This window comes from Hemibagrus wyckioides, linkage group LG09 (assembly GCF_019097595.1).
Source record: "Hemibagrus wyckioides isolate EC202008001 linkage group LG09, SWU_Hwy_1.0, whole genome shotgun sequence".
NCBI classification, from domain to species: Eukaryota; Metazoa; Chordata; class Actinopteri; order Siluriformes; family Bagridae; genus Hemibagrus; species Hemibagrus wyckioides.
The window spans coordinates 12,790,200-12,805,737 of record NC_080718.1 but is presented as its reverse complement, the minus strand read 5'-3'; the positions used below and the strand labels follow the sequence as shown (position 1 = coordinate 12,805,737).

The 15,538-nt window shown below is 40.6% G+C and overlaps 1 protein-coding gene across 2 annotated transcripts in view; it reads right to left on the bottom strand.

Moving 5' to 3' along the window:
* The window catches only part of asap2a (ArfGAP with SH3 domain, ankyrin repeat and PH domain 2a), a 72,300-nt gene extending 56,863 nt beyond the window's left edge, over nucleotides 1–15,437 (bottom strand). For both annotated transcript variants that reach the window (XM_058399709.1, XM_058399710.1), the window contains exon 1: nucleotides 14,907–15,437. In XM_058399709.1, the coding sequence (XP_058255692.1) occupies nucleotides 14,907–15,032 (126 nt within the window). In that variant the 5' untranslated portion in view covers nucleotides 15,033–15,437. The remainder of the gene's footprint in view (nucleotides 1–14,906) is intronic.
* Between the last annotated feature and the right edge of the window lie 101 nt (nucleotides 15,438–15,538).

The window sequence follows — 15,538 nt, the reverse complement described above, 5'->3', positions numbered from 1 at the left end:
GTTGTGACCTGGCATTTAGCATGTAGACGTCTACGCATACTTAAAATGCTTTCTTTCAACTGCTATCATGGATATTCTGGCATTGTTCAGAAGATAACTTCAATAGATGTGAATTAAATACCATGCCAGATGAATATTCATCATTGATATGACATGCCTAAACTAAACTAACTGGCAGGCTTCTCTTTGTTATGTGGTTAGGACAGAATAACTGCATATCTGCTTTACTTCATTAAATTAAATTGAAGTGAATTAAATTACTTATCTGATTATAAATAAATAAATAAATAGCATTGGCAAAAGTCAATATAAAATTGACTTCTAAATTAAAAAATGAATTCTTGAGGTTTGGCTAGACTTCACAGGGTATAATTAATACAACACATGCAGGGGACATAGTGATTAATCCACAGCCTGGGTGACTCGTCCTGCCTCCACCCTGTGTGCATGGTGTATCTTCATGTTCTCCCCATGCTTCGGAGTTTCCTGCAGGTACTCCAGTTTCCTTCCCCAGTCAAACGTGTTGTAGGCTGACTGCTATATCTAAACTGTCCATATTGTGTGAGTGTGTGTGTGTGTTATTATGCCCTATGATGGATTGGCACCCCCATCCACCTTCTGCCCGGAGTCCCCCAGGATAGATTACAGATTCCCTGTGAAGTATATGTGGTACAGATAATGGATAGATGCTCATATGTTTTTTTTTTATCTTTTTATTTGCTATGAAATAAAAAGTCTCACCAACATGAATATCACATTCCATGATAGCTAACTAGCTAACTAACAGACAGCTAGATTAAATTCCATTAGTGTTAATCAAGAGAGAGGTACAGCATATGACATCATAAAATTCATTGCAAAGAGCTGAATGCAGACATGGCATTTCTAAAACGCTTCCCTTTGCTGACATGAGAGGAAAGGAAGGCGTCTCCTCGGATGTTGAGCGAGTGTAGTCCATTAGTGTGATTAGAAAAAGCCCACACACCTCCGTTCTAATTCTCTGGGGACTCCATTGGTGCCAATTTAGATAAAGGATGCAGGATGAATTCCAGTCACTTTTCATATACACATGCAGCTAAAGCTGGAAAGGACATTCGACAAAACCTAGCCTCACTATCCAGTGATTGTCCCAGTCTCAAAGACTGTCCAGAACATTACACTTAAACAGCCAACAGCATTCCCCAGCAGAAATCTCTTGTGTAGGTCAAACTGGCCTAAGGGGTGTAGAGGGTAGTTTAGTGTCAACATAGCACATGACAACGTATTCGGAGAAGAGAAAGAGAAATGAGGGAAGCTGCAAGTCATTTAGAAAAATACGATTACAGATTTTTTCTTGATTCTGCAGTCCTCTACTTGGGCTGGGCCAGACATTAGTGCTCTCTGTAACCTACACCATGTTCCAGTGTGCATTATTTTTTATTTATTTATTTTTAAACAAACAGATGTCCTTGTAGAAGGACAGCAGCTTGACATGACAGATTCCCAGCTTCTCACACAGAGATGTATGGCCTCATGGGGATTAAATAGGCTGGTCAATGTGTCTCTCAGGGAGGAAGTTTTTATTGTCCTGTGAGCTCATCTGGCTCTTTGCAAAGACATGACATCAGTACGAGTTGGTTCCAGCATGAGAGAAATGGTGTTTTTTAGCCATGTACAATAATACTTCCTGAGAAATAGATCTTTTTTTTTTTTTTTAGAAGACAGATGAACCGGGATGAATGCTATCTATTACATCACCAGCTCGGAGTTTGTCAGTCGTAATAATGTGAATAAAGGTTATACCAGATATTTTAGGGGGGTTTTTATATGTGAGGTGTGTGTGGTCACAAACCCTAGTGTGTTTCCATCTTTGCAGTTAGAACATGATTTGACCTTCAATCTGCATGAAGAGAACCAAACATATTACATATTTTGGGTTGTGGATATGTTTTGGGGTGTAACTTTAACATAAAGAAGAAAATAAAGGAAAATATGCGGGCTAATAAACAGTTTTTAAAAAATGGTTATTTATTCTATTATTCCAGTATTATATTATGTGACAGTGGCTCAGTGTTCTGTGATATGATGGCTGGATGGATGGATGGATGGATGGATGGATAGATACTTTATTCATCCCAATGGTAAATTTACAACTTCCAGCAGTATCCACAAGCATGTGTAATAAGGTAATAAATAAAAATAAAATACAAAATTTAACAAAAAAATACTAAATAGTAGAAATTTGAAAAGGTACAAGAGATAAGGTAATGTGCAAAATCCGGGCATGTGCGAAGAGTGTGTGACATCCATCAGTCAATGTTTATCGGTTCATTTAATTCATTAAAACAAATCATGAACCAAAAGCACAAACTTTGATTCAGACTCAGAAAATGGAGAATTATTCCAGCACATTCTTCACTCCTGTAAAGACAAGCCTTATAAATTAACACAGCACTGGAACCATACACGTGGTTTTCCATGTTGGCTCCAATTGTTCACATTAAACATGTTTTGTTCCAGACATTGTAGACTGTGGGGGAGGGTTCGAGAATCCCACGGTGTCATGGAGTTGACCTGAGTGCTGCCTGACGTGAGGCAAACAAACACAGTCTCTCCCAGTACAGCTGCTAATTACACCACAACAAGGTTAGCAAGATTAGCACACAGTGTTCTCTCCTGTTTCTCACACACACACATACACACACACACAAGCACAATCGTTGCCTGTTTACAAGATAAGTAGCTTTTTACGAGAGAGAAAACACCATAGACTGACGCTCGCTGGGATGTAACAGTTCTCCAGAGCATGCTAGCTGTAGGTTTACCTCAACAAAGACTCCATTGTTTAAGCTGAGAGAAAGAAAAATGCACACAAACATACAGAACCAGGCTGTAGAAACTATTAAAGTGAACTGCACACTGGTCACTCAGCTTACAGCATCCAACACCAATAATCACACCTAGGTGAGGATTTAATTAGGATAATTAAACTGTAGAGGCACTCAGAGAAAATGACTCCCCTGTGTGTTTTCTATCGCTTGCAGTGTGGTTTTACATCAACAGCCAGCTCCATTTGGGCGACGCAGAAACACTTGTAAGCAGGAAGACCTTTTGCCCTTCAAAGCAAAACTTCAAAAGAGAGCCATTGTTTTAGCTTCACACTTCTCCTTATGCTGCGAATGCAAAAAACACACACCATCTCTGACCAGTGAAAACATGGGAAAAGGTCTCTGGTTTGACAGGAATGACTTTACAGACCAATTCATAGGAGAATTCAAGGGTGAAGGCTTAAGACTGGTTTGTCTTAGGATGCAGTGCAGCATGCCCACGCCGGTCGATTTAATGCCATAGTGACGGAAGACAACAAACAACTAAAAATGCGACAGGGTCATGGGCTCACTGATGCACTTGGGGACCGAAGGCTGGCCCGTGTGATCCGATCCAACAGACGAGCTACTGTTGCTCAAATTGCTGAAGAAGTTAATGCTGGTTCTGATAGAAAGGTGACAGAATACACAGTGCATGATGGGTCAGGGGTATTATGGGAGCAAAAGGGGGACCAACACAGTATTTGGCAGGTGGTCATAATGTTATGCTTGGTCTATGTATGATTATGTAAAACTGAAAGGCTAGCTACAAAAGTAGTTGAAATAATGGTGAAAAAGAATGCTAATGGACAGAAGACGTATCATTATGCTGCATTTGATTTAGTGGAGAAAGGAAACATGGAAGCGTTCATGGTCATCTTCTAATCCATCCATCCATCCTCTACACCATTTATCCTACTGTGTCACAGGGAACCTGGAGTCTGTTCCCGGAGACTCGGGGCACAAAGCAAGGAACATCCTGGACAGGATGCCAGGGCAAAATCGCACACACACACACCCACACACCCATTCACACACTAGAGACGATTTCCAGATGTCAATCAGTGCATGTTTTTAGACTGGTAGAGGAAACCAGTGTACCTGGAGGAAACCCTCAGGGCATGGGGAGAAGTAAAGATTTAAATATGTTGATTAATCTGAAGCAAACACTATAAGATTTAAAGGTTAGAAGTGCAGTTGATTTGATGTCACTTGCTGAATTCAGAGTTCCAGAGTAGGAATACAGAATACGGACTTCAGGAAGTCCGTATTGAGTTCCAGAGTAGGAATTCCAAGTTGACGGAGCGTTTTCTTTGTTTTTTTTCCAGGTTGTAGGTTGGAAATTACGACTTTCCGATCTCTTGTCAAATGTGGCACTATTGTGTAGTTTCTCATTATGACCTCCCCCATCACAAACTGCTTATTGTTGTCATTTTCTTTAATGGCACATATACAGTCATATGTAGAGCTGTTAGAGTATTTGTCCAAGATTTTATTGGGATTTTCTTGTACTGTGTGACACATAATAATCTTAAAAGTCTGCTGAAATTGTACAATTAAAAACCAGCTTAAGCCTAATTGTCTGTCCTGAAGCGTTAAAACCCCCTTAGGCCAGAAAACCAGCCGCTACATGCCAAAGCTCAGAGTGGGAAATAAACAACCAGCAACTATAAGCCACCTGTAGAAACAAGACACCCACACAACTGGTAATGCAAGTTAAATATGATACGAGTACAGAACCATGATCATCTGAATCTTATGTTGGTTCATGGAAATTGGACATGACTTTCTAAACACATGAATAGTTCCGAGGCAGGAAGGGTCATCCAGAAAAGAAGCAAGTGCTAGGGGAAGTGTGTAAACTGTAGAGGGGAAAATATAAACACACTATCAATGAAGAAATGAAGTCCAGATGTATCTGGATGAGGAGTATATCATCAGGACAGGTGCACTATAATGATCAGTTTTCCTCTAATTTACATCCAGCATTCTCTCCTGGTAGCTCAAAGATCTGTGATATAGACTGGAAAATTGTGTGGTTCAATCTGAGGACTACCAGAGAGCATCTGCTGAACATTTAAGCAAGGTCTTTAACCCTTAACTGCATAAGTACAAGTTTGTGAGATAGAAGTGGAGATGCATGATGTGCTTATGGGGAAAAAACTACAATGGATTATAAAAACATAGAAAGCAAAGTTGCAGATATACCGTAGAAGAACAGTATTTAATGTAATTTCCGCCTTTCAGTGGAGTTTACTGGAATATACAATTTCACACAGGCTGTGATGGTTGGTGGATTGATAGAATTTGCACTAGCACTTGAAAAGAAAATGGGGGGAGGGGGGATCCTGTCTCATCCATATGTGACATCAGTGTTAGTAAAAGTGCATTTCCTCGCAACACTGAGACTAATAAACTGATCTCTATAGTAAAATATTTCTATTTATTTCTGGTTACGTTTCCATTTTTTTTAAATTAAATTCACCTAAAAGAATAGACACTCAAGCCAAACTATCTGGAAATATAAGTGAAGGTGTGCAGGATCATTACTCCGCTGGGTATCTTGTATCTATATGCCATTGTTTGGGATTCCCCTGCAGTATGGTGCGTTTACACAACATACACTTTGATTCTGAAGTATTAAAAATGTTCTCTAAGTTCTTGCTGTATATCTGAACATGTTTGCAGCGTGTAAATTAAAAACCAGCCCTTTTTAAATGGCAGAAGGATTCCATAATTTGTCGATTTCCATGCTTAGTAATGTTCTTAGTAATGTATCTTGTATAAAGTTTTGGGACGTCACATGCACATGATTCTATTATGGAGTTGGCCCATCCTTTGCAGCTAGAACAGCTTCAACTCTTCTGGGAAGGCCTTCCACAAGGTTTAGGAGTGTGTTTATGGGAATTTTTTACCATTCCTCTAGAAGCGCATTTGTGAGGTCAGGACACTGATGTTGGATGAGAAGGTCTGGCTCGGTGTCTCTGCTCTAATTCATTCACTGTGCAGGACAATCAAGTTCCTCCACATCAATCTCGCTCATCCATATCTTTATGAACCTTGCTTTGTGCACTGGTGTGCAGTCATGTTGGAACAGGAAGAGGTCATCCCCAAACTGTTCCCACAAAGTTGGGAGCATGAAATTGTCCAAAATGTCTTGGGATGCTGAAGCATTAAGAGTTCCTGTCACTGGAACTAAGAGGGTCAAGCCCAACCCCCAGAATTCAATGATTTGGAGGGGTGTCCCAAAACTTTTGGAAATTAACATGAGAAATGAGAAATCAAAAATAACGTGTGGTAGCATGGTTCTCTGCCAAGAAGTGTTTCCCAGGTGTTTTTAGCAGTATTATAGAGCTCTTTTTGTTGGTATTAAAATCATACAGGATTTTGATTGCTCTTCAAAGCTGGGTCCAGTTGATGTCAATATAGGCAGCGTGAGGCACACACTGGTGCTCTGCACTTGCCAGGCAAACGCAGGCTCGGTGATCTCAAAGATTTCACAGCTTTAAAAATAGAACTGGTGCCAAACACCAGGGAGTCTGACAAACTGAGGATATGCGGGTGGCATCTCGCCTTATACGAGTCCACAAGGCATTTCACAGCAAGCTGAAGAGTGCATCTGCTTTTATAGTGGGAGATAAAAACATGAAATCAAAGGATGACGTCCTAAATTACAGAACAGTTCTTCATTTTATTGGTGTATTAAAGCTCAAATCACTCTCCCAGTGCCAGTCATGCAGTCATGAAACACTGCAGCTGAATACACACAAGTACATTTTCAATAAATCACAGTAGATTTTTCTGCCAAGACATTTACTAAGCAGCAAAAAGTAACCAAAGTTACTGATATATGTTTATTTTTTAATGGGTTACATGTCCAGGACTATTAACAATTTGAGGACCTGTGATAGATAGATAGATAGATAGATAGATAGATAGATAGATAGATAGATAGATAGATAGATAGATAGATAGATAGATAGATAGATAGATAGATAGATAGATAGATAGATAGATAATATAAAATAAAAAATAAAATTAAAATTAAAATAAAAGCATTAAAATAATGAACCTTCCAATAGACCATATTTTTGTTACAACAGTTATTATATTACAGTTATGATTATTTACAGATGTGATTCCCATGGCTAGGCTTCTCAGACCACTGGGAATCCCTGGACCTCACTTAGGGTCTTCAATCTATTCAAATATTCATAATCTTCACTGGCATGAGACATTATTGACTAAGTGAACAAGATCTTTTAAAAATCAATGCATCGACCGGTCAAATGTGTCAGTTTCACAAGATGCTCAGAAGAAGGTACCTCTGGAAAAAAAATATGTCAAACTTCATAAATCAATAAGAGTTCATTAATGAAGAGACACAGCTCGACAGCAGACAATAGGTATGAATGGGAATTGTTTTTTGGAAATCTGGGACAGACCTCCTTAACAGAGAGCCTCCCTGCCCCCATTAATAGTTCCTAAATAAAGGCCAGTTGCACTCCTGACCCCTCCAGGGTCAATGCCCACCCCTCCACCCAATTAATGGGATTTCCTCATTCCCACAACTATGTCATCAGAGAAACTATAGCCTATAGCCAAGGGACTTGGCAAATCTATAGGACAGCACCATGACCTTTCCCCTTCCTGCTCTTAAGCGTAGAAAGGGAAGACTGCAGCTGTTTAAGAATGTGCTGACCAAGGGTCAAAACTCAAGGCATGTATTCAAACAAGCACAAAGCCAATGAGAGATTCAATGACTCACTATTTCACTAACATATACCTCAGAAGTCATGGTGACTTCAGGACACCTCACATTATAGCCAATAATTCCCACAGTACCCACAATGCAATCTCAGTCTGAAAGACTTTAAATGAGGGAACGCTATCTAGGGTCATCAGCCATCCCAAGTCCTCATGCTACCCACCTGTCTGAGTGACAGTAGTCCTAAAACGTTTAGATTCAGGCTCACGTCTGCAAACTTAATACTTATTCCTGGGTGCTCATTAAAACTTTCCTCCCTCCCACCTGTTCCACAGAGCAGCTGTTCTGCTCGCCTCAGCTGGCCTGTTCCCGCAAGCACAGCCTGGAAAGATATCAGCGGAGCACAAAGCACACCAGCCTACAGTCAACCAGGAAAAATGACCCCTTTAACCTTCGTCAAATCATTGTCGACAGACATGGCCAGTCTGAAACCATAACTGCCTTAAAATGGCCAGTGCATCTATTTAGAGTTAGTTTATCTTGACCTTTTAAGGGCTTACCAAATAAACTGATTCACAAAGCAAAGTCAGACTGGTTCAAAATATCTAAAAACTGTTGAAAGCACACAGACTGGATGAAAAACTGCAATGTAAGTGGCTTGGGCGGGTTTCAGCAATTGGCAAGGCCATGCAGTCTGACAAGGCAGATTTCTAGCATTTGCTACGTCACACTTTCACTGGAAAAGAAAATTTGACCAAAGTGGCAGACGACCAACCACAGACCTTTTCCTGTTACCCTTGAGCAGAGATTATCTCATTATCTCATTTATTGAACACTAACAGCTTTATACAAAACTTCCACAAACTGGAATTCTACAAACTTTCTTCAGTCCAGAGACGATCCTTGCTTTCCATGTGACGTCACCACACTATAAAGCTGTCGTTCTGAGCACAGAATAAGAGACAGACTGGATTATTGTATCTGTTCTTCACAAAGAATCCTGATCACTGCAGCAGATCTTTCCCTTCATACTAGCTCATAGCTATGCTAGCGAGTTAGCTTTGGGACAATTGGGAACTTTATCTCAGGAGCAAGTGTTGCTAAAAGTTCTTTATTTAGCCAAATTCGACCTGACCTCCATGTAATGAGAGTTTTTTTTCTCTTGTTCATGAAATACAACCTGGAATTCCTTACCCACCTGGACATGAACAGCCCATACACTTACAGCCTCCCAGGTGCCTCGAGGCTCTCTACACAATAGAAGGAAAGGTTGCCTAATGACATATCCTCTGACCTCTCTCATGAACAAGGCGTTTCAGTCAGCACTACCACTCAATGGATGTTCTTCAGTTAACGTGCAATTCTTTGTAAGTGCTAGAGTTGTGTTTGATATCATCAGTTCCTGAAATACTCAAACCAGCCTGTCTGGCACCAACAACCAGTCAAAGTGACCGAGATCACATTTTTACCTCATTCTGATGTGAATATTAGCCGAAGCTTTAAACCTGCATGACTTTACGCATACACTGCTGCTTGATGACTGGTCGATTGGATAACTTCATGAAGTGTACAGGTGATCCTTAATAAATGGACAGCGAGTGTATATCAGGAAAACTTCAATACATTTGCTAGGTTTTTAAAGATAAATGCATAAGAATCAGCCTCACCATGTACTGGTTATCTGTTATGTCAAAGTACCGTTTATTCTCTTCCAAAGTAAGGCGAGTAATTTCTGTTGAGACCAAAACAGAAAGATCACATGACTCAAACTCTACGATAAACTGGTTCACGTGTTTGTTCTCATGTTGAAAATGTGTATACAAAGAAGTGTGGAAAACCAGTCAGATCGCAACCTTTAACATTGAAGCCTGTGGCCATAAAAATGATCTAATACACTCCATGGACTATGATATATGAGACTGAGACTAATTTCCAGCATGCTCCATACAGAATCATGATGTGAGGTTTCACCAGTGCACTGTCCAAACAGCAACATGCCAAGAAATGTTGATGAATATCTTCTGACAATAGGTGAAATTGCATTATTTGAAAGAAATTATTTAGTTCACTTGCTGTAATGGGTCGAAGCTCATTAACATGAGATGATGCCATAGCAGGAAAAAAGAATGATGCAAAATTTGAAATAAAGGAGGCAACGGTTTGTACTCGGAAAAAGCAAAAGATAATCCCGATTCCTCTATTCCGCTTAGTCTGCTCGTAACTAACCCAACTTTGATCCTCACTTGGCTAATGTTTTTTCTGTAGGCCTGGGTGGAAATAATAGTGACAGTGGAGACATGCGATGTAGTACAATAGGAAATTCACAGTGTTCAACAGAGCCTCTTCTGAGCCGGACACAGCACTCAGCTGGACGATAGCCATGAGCACTTTGTCTGGTCAGAGCAGCCTTTAATTTAATGAAAGTGTTGATGCCTTTAAATAAACACAAATAAATAAATCATGAAAGCTCAATAGATAGATCAATATACGGGCAGACAGACAGACAGACAGACAGACAGACAGAGTCTGGATACCTTCCGTGAGGCAAGTGAAAGGCTGCATCATAGTAAAGGGAGCTTTATAAATCACATGAAGGACACTTATTGATCCAGAGCCCACATAACCTTAACTCACCTTGCAAGCAGACAAGGACACATCTCATGGCCCAAAAACATTTGATAAGCATGAAATGGATGTGCTACACTGTTAGGACACTGTGCAATAAGGTGAAAACACCAGTATGTTGACAGTATGAAATAGGCCTAAATATATAAAGCTATGCTCTAACGAACCGAATAAAGAAGCATCTTTACTAAATGTAGGACAAACCATGTTTCCGGTCGTGAAAGATAGCTCTAAATTGGATGCAAAGAGGATAAAATGTCTTTGTGACTGTTAGGGATCTGTAATTAGTGTACTTCTATCGACCGGTTAGTGCACAGCAATAATCCTGTCAACTATTTTGCACATGAATAAGCAGCCCATACTGGGATCAAATGGACAGGAAGCAATGAGTTAGCAGGACGGATAATAAATAAGCTTCAGATGATGGCTGTATTGTGATACAGTTTTACCTGCTGTTCAGCCTAGCAGTGAGCCAACATGGAAAAGATGTTCCATTCGATGAGGACAGATGAGTTACAACCGGAGGTGAGGAAGGCAGCCTATTGACAAGTCATGCAGTGTTCAATATTACAGAGAAAGTAAATTTTGGCAATGTATATGAGTGAAGATGATTCATTTAATCATTAGTGGCAACACAGGGGGATACGTAAGGATACACCATACATAATTCACAAACTCATTCACACTGATGGGACAACTAAATCCCCAGTACATGCAAGTCTACCAGCATGTTTTTCGGCATGGACACAAATCTCAGGATTGATCCACTGACCCTGGAGCTGTAAGGTGGCAGTACTATCGGCTACACCATCATGGGACCTGGATTTTTTAGGTTCTTTGTCAAGATGACTAAACAGACGTCAGATTTTTCCATTTTCTACAATGTACCATGTTGTACAATATACACTATATGGCATAATGTACGTGGGCACCTTCCAACCATTCAAAAATGACATTGAGTTTGTAACCTGTACTCTTTGGAAGGCTTTGGGGCACTGGTGGCTCAGTAGTAGGTTTCTCGCCTACCATGCGGAAGGCCTGGGATCGATTCCCAGCCAGTGCCCAAACCCCAGCCTCTGGATGCAGTGCCGGTCCCAAGTGTAGATAAAAAAAAATGGGAGCGTTGCGTCAGGAAGGTTACCCGGGGTAAAACTTTTGCCAAAGTTGTTGTGTGGCCCAGTTAGTCCACTATGGCGACCCCTCACACAACAACTCTTTGGAAGACTTTCCACTAGATTTTGGTGCATGCCTGAGCGGAAGCTATGTCTTGCTAATGGTTTGCCAAACCATGGTCATACTGGGACAGGTTCTGTTCAAGGGAAAACTTAGGTTATTCTGGTCCGCATACATTTGGCCACAAATGAGGCAAAAACAACTGATGCTTGGAGTAACCTCTCTAAAACTACAGGAATTTATTGAGTTTGATTAGTGCAGTAACTTAATGTAACTAGACACATATTAGACATGTACATAAACTATATAGAGAGTTACCAGGTATGCTTCTATGCTCCAAGAGAACACAATAAAACATAGCGTCATTAGCTTACAAAGCACCATTGTGGGTTTCACTACTGATCCAGCAGCACACTTTCTATATATTCAGTGTGTACTGTATATTTCTTGAACTGATCTTGAATCAAGATCAAAGACCTACACTGGATTATTATATGGGACATGACGCAAGGTCAAGGGTTAGGACCAAATCACCAAGTCTCTTGTAGGTAACGTTTCAGGAAGGTTCTCTTGTTCAAATATTCAAACATTTGGTATGGCCATGCTTCTGAAATTTCTGAAAGATATCTCGCCTATGAGAGAGAAGGCAGGAAAAGCAGGACCTATTAAGAAAATCTTCATGCATCAGCTTCCATAACCAAACTTAAACAGCTAGAGGCCACTGGTGCATACTACACTTGATACACAACCTCTTCAGACATTGTTCCACAATATATGGACGCATTTCCCATATCCTTAATGGAACGCAGAATCCGCTGCACTTATCCACACCACAGCTGGTCCAGTGCACTCTGGGACTGTATTCTGAGGTCATGGAGACTTTGTGACCAAAAAAGTAGAGCAATAAAGTGCAAACATGTAGGCGTCACTACAGTCTGTAGTTCCATCCCTCATCTTCATGAGTGCCGTGCAAAAAAACAGCACACGAAACAATCGTTTAGCCCCAGGGCGGACTTCCTGAGGGCCTCAGTGGAAAGCAGAGCCATGTATACAGCGAGCTTATTGTTTTCATGTCTCATGATAGCGTTGAAAATGTTTTTTCTAACACCCTATGGATTCATATTCTGACCCCAATTTCTACTTACATTTTTTCCCCCCATTTTTAGTTTTTACATGTTTATTTACTTCATAAATGTTTTTACCAAAAAATGAAATCTTTCTTTCATTATGCCATGTAATACTTTTAAGTAGCACAAGAAAGAGTTTAAATGACTGAAAAGTATTGGTAGTTATGGTGGTTTTGGTGATCGTGCATCATTTTCTTCCTTCCTTTCTATGTAACTGAGGTGCTTGTGTGGTTTGGGTTTGTTAATGCGACGTGCAGAACGACCGAGTGTTTGATTTACTTTATGATTCTAAACTTGACTCACGAGATCCTAAATAACACGTAGCTCATGAGCATCGTTGTGGTTTTGACTCACGTTTTCACCATTCTTAAGATGACACTCAAACAACATGCTACATTTACACCATAGACCAGTTGTACAAGCAGTGTGAACTCTCAGAGAATTAAAAATAGTTGTCACTGGGGTGTACTATTTATCATTTGCACATTGATTAGCATCTTTCAGGTGGAATTATGGGTATACCTTTAAAGAAGAAAAAAAGTACTGTAATAAATTTTAGAGTAAAGCTGGGTCTATGTTTCTAGTTAAAATATACAAGCTAAAAAAATTAAAAAGTTCAGATCAGCAACATAGAAAAGTACAAATTAGTACATTTTTTTGGACTTTGCGATTTTTCTCTTATAGCCATAAAAATGCAAGTATGCAATGCTAGAAGATTTGAATACAAAAGATGCAGAATATATAAAAAAGCGCTATAATTAGAAATGCTACTGATTATCAAAGTTCAATTCTGACTGGAGGCCTTCATTGGCTGTAAAAGCAAAGTGTATGTAGAGATGAAACCTTGACATTATAATTTAAGTTATGAAGCAAATCCTATTAGTTTACATATTAACAGCCTAATGGTGATCGTTACATGACTAGAAAAGTCCTTAACGATAATATTTAGAAGGTTTTTTTTTACTACATAGCAATCATCTTGATGGTCAAAGTCGGACATCAGTGTTAATGTTAACACCATCTATAAGACCGTGAGATAAAACTGTGACATTTAGACACAAAAGGCACAATTAAGGCAAAAGGGAGTTGAAAGACATGTAATAAAATCATGTTTCCTGTTTTGTCGGTTGAAAATTTGCCCCAAATGCAACCTCTGTTTGTGTGGCATTTATATTCTGGGCTGAGGGTGGTCTGTCTCATCAAGGTTGACTTGTGGCTGTGTTCTGGCAGCCAGATTCAGATGAGTTCATCACCGTCATTCCATTGCAGTATGTGAGCCAGATGAAGGCCAGCTTTTGACCATTAACCGTTTAATAACACAAAAGAAACCCACTCCAAACTTCACCTCCTACTTCACAGCTAACTTCAATCCAAATTTACCAATACAGATACCAATAGCTATAAATATCCATGGTTTCATATATTGTTCAGCAAACACTGTCCATATCCAAGTTTCATTTCCTTTTAGATTAACAGACAGATGGAGAGATGGAGTGTAACCTGCCTGGTCTCACAGCTATAAAGTACTTACTACAATGCCAGCACCAGCCGCTGAGCTCCTGCAACTAAAAACAACCTCCATTTGATTTAGGGCACTAAATCAGTTTAATCCCTCAGCCGGTGTTTAGTCCAAGCCCTGCATCAGCTACAGTGGTGGTAATGCACAGATTCTGATCTTAAACAGCAAAGGATGAGGTGCACACCGCTCTGCAATGAAAGGCCTGTTTAAATAAGAATAGAGATGGAGAGATTGCTCGGTTTGTGTTAAAGGAGGGTCTGTGCAATATAATATTGCAACATCTGGAGTTGAACTAGTGGAGATATTTTAACTGCAGGACAGCACAGCAGATAGTGTTGCTGCCTCAGAGCTCTAGTGTCCCTGGTTCGATCCTGAGCTTGGGTTACCATCTATGTGGAGTTTTGCACATTACTGTTCAGTTCTTTTGTCGTCCAGCCACCTCACAAAAAGATGCCCATCACTGCATTGCTCCTAGGTGGGAAAGGGTGTGTGCATACTGCCCTGTGGTGGACTGGTGGTCCGATTCAGGGTGTGTCCCAGACTAACACCGGATTAAAACGCTGATCCGGATTAAAGATGAGGAGAAGTTAATGAGGCGGTGCTACAGAGGCATAACTCTAGGACCCAAATGTGATTTGGGAAGAAGTGTACCCTGTATATAGACTGGGGGGGGATGGGGGGGATTTTGGGGTCAAGGAGACACATACAGGGGTTTCCAAAAGTCCTCTGGTATTAGAATAATGAAGCTTCCAACAACTTACAGATTCAGCAACTAGGAATAGACAAGGCCTAATTATTTATACTAAAGTTTTTACACTCAGTGAATAAAGCTGGCTGTATTGGACAGTGTGTGTGTGTGTGTGTGTGTGTGTGTGTGTGTGTGTAGTAGTGTATCCGGATGGACTCACCTCCTCCAGAGCGGTCACTGTGTTCCTACAGTGCACCATTCGCGTGGTGAAGTTGGAGGCTGTGGGTGATTTGTAATCTTCATTCGTCTCGGCCACAAACTCCGCCACCGTGATCTGGTCAGGCATTGTATATTCCTCTTTGTTTTAAAAATAAAAATAAACCCCGAGCTTAATCCCAAAATCGCGCGATGTGTATTGTTTGTTAATGCACAAAGTCAGGAGGACAGCTTATGAAATGGAGGGACGAGAGTCCCGGAGAGTGGTCATTTCTGTATTAGGTATACCGAGTGGAGACTGGGACTCATCGGAAGGTCTCTTTCTCTCTGTCCTGCGACTGCAGTCGCGGCTTTTCCCCGCCTGTGTGTCCTTCAAATTGTCGGTAGAAACCAAATCTGGCGCGTTTTCTTCATTTATATCCACCCAAAGTTGGCTTCTCGGGCGCTGTGAAACAGTCAGGAGTGTTCGGGTCGATCGCTGCACTTTGCAGTCCGCCGCCGGTCAATTCAATGAAAGCGCAGAAAATTGACAAAAGTGAAGGTGGAAGCAATTCAATGGAAAGGCGCTGGCCAATGACAAACTAGGACCGCCAGAGCCTAGCCAATCAGATTAGACGTGGGCGTGACTCATCGGCA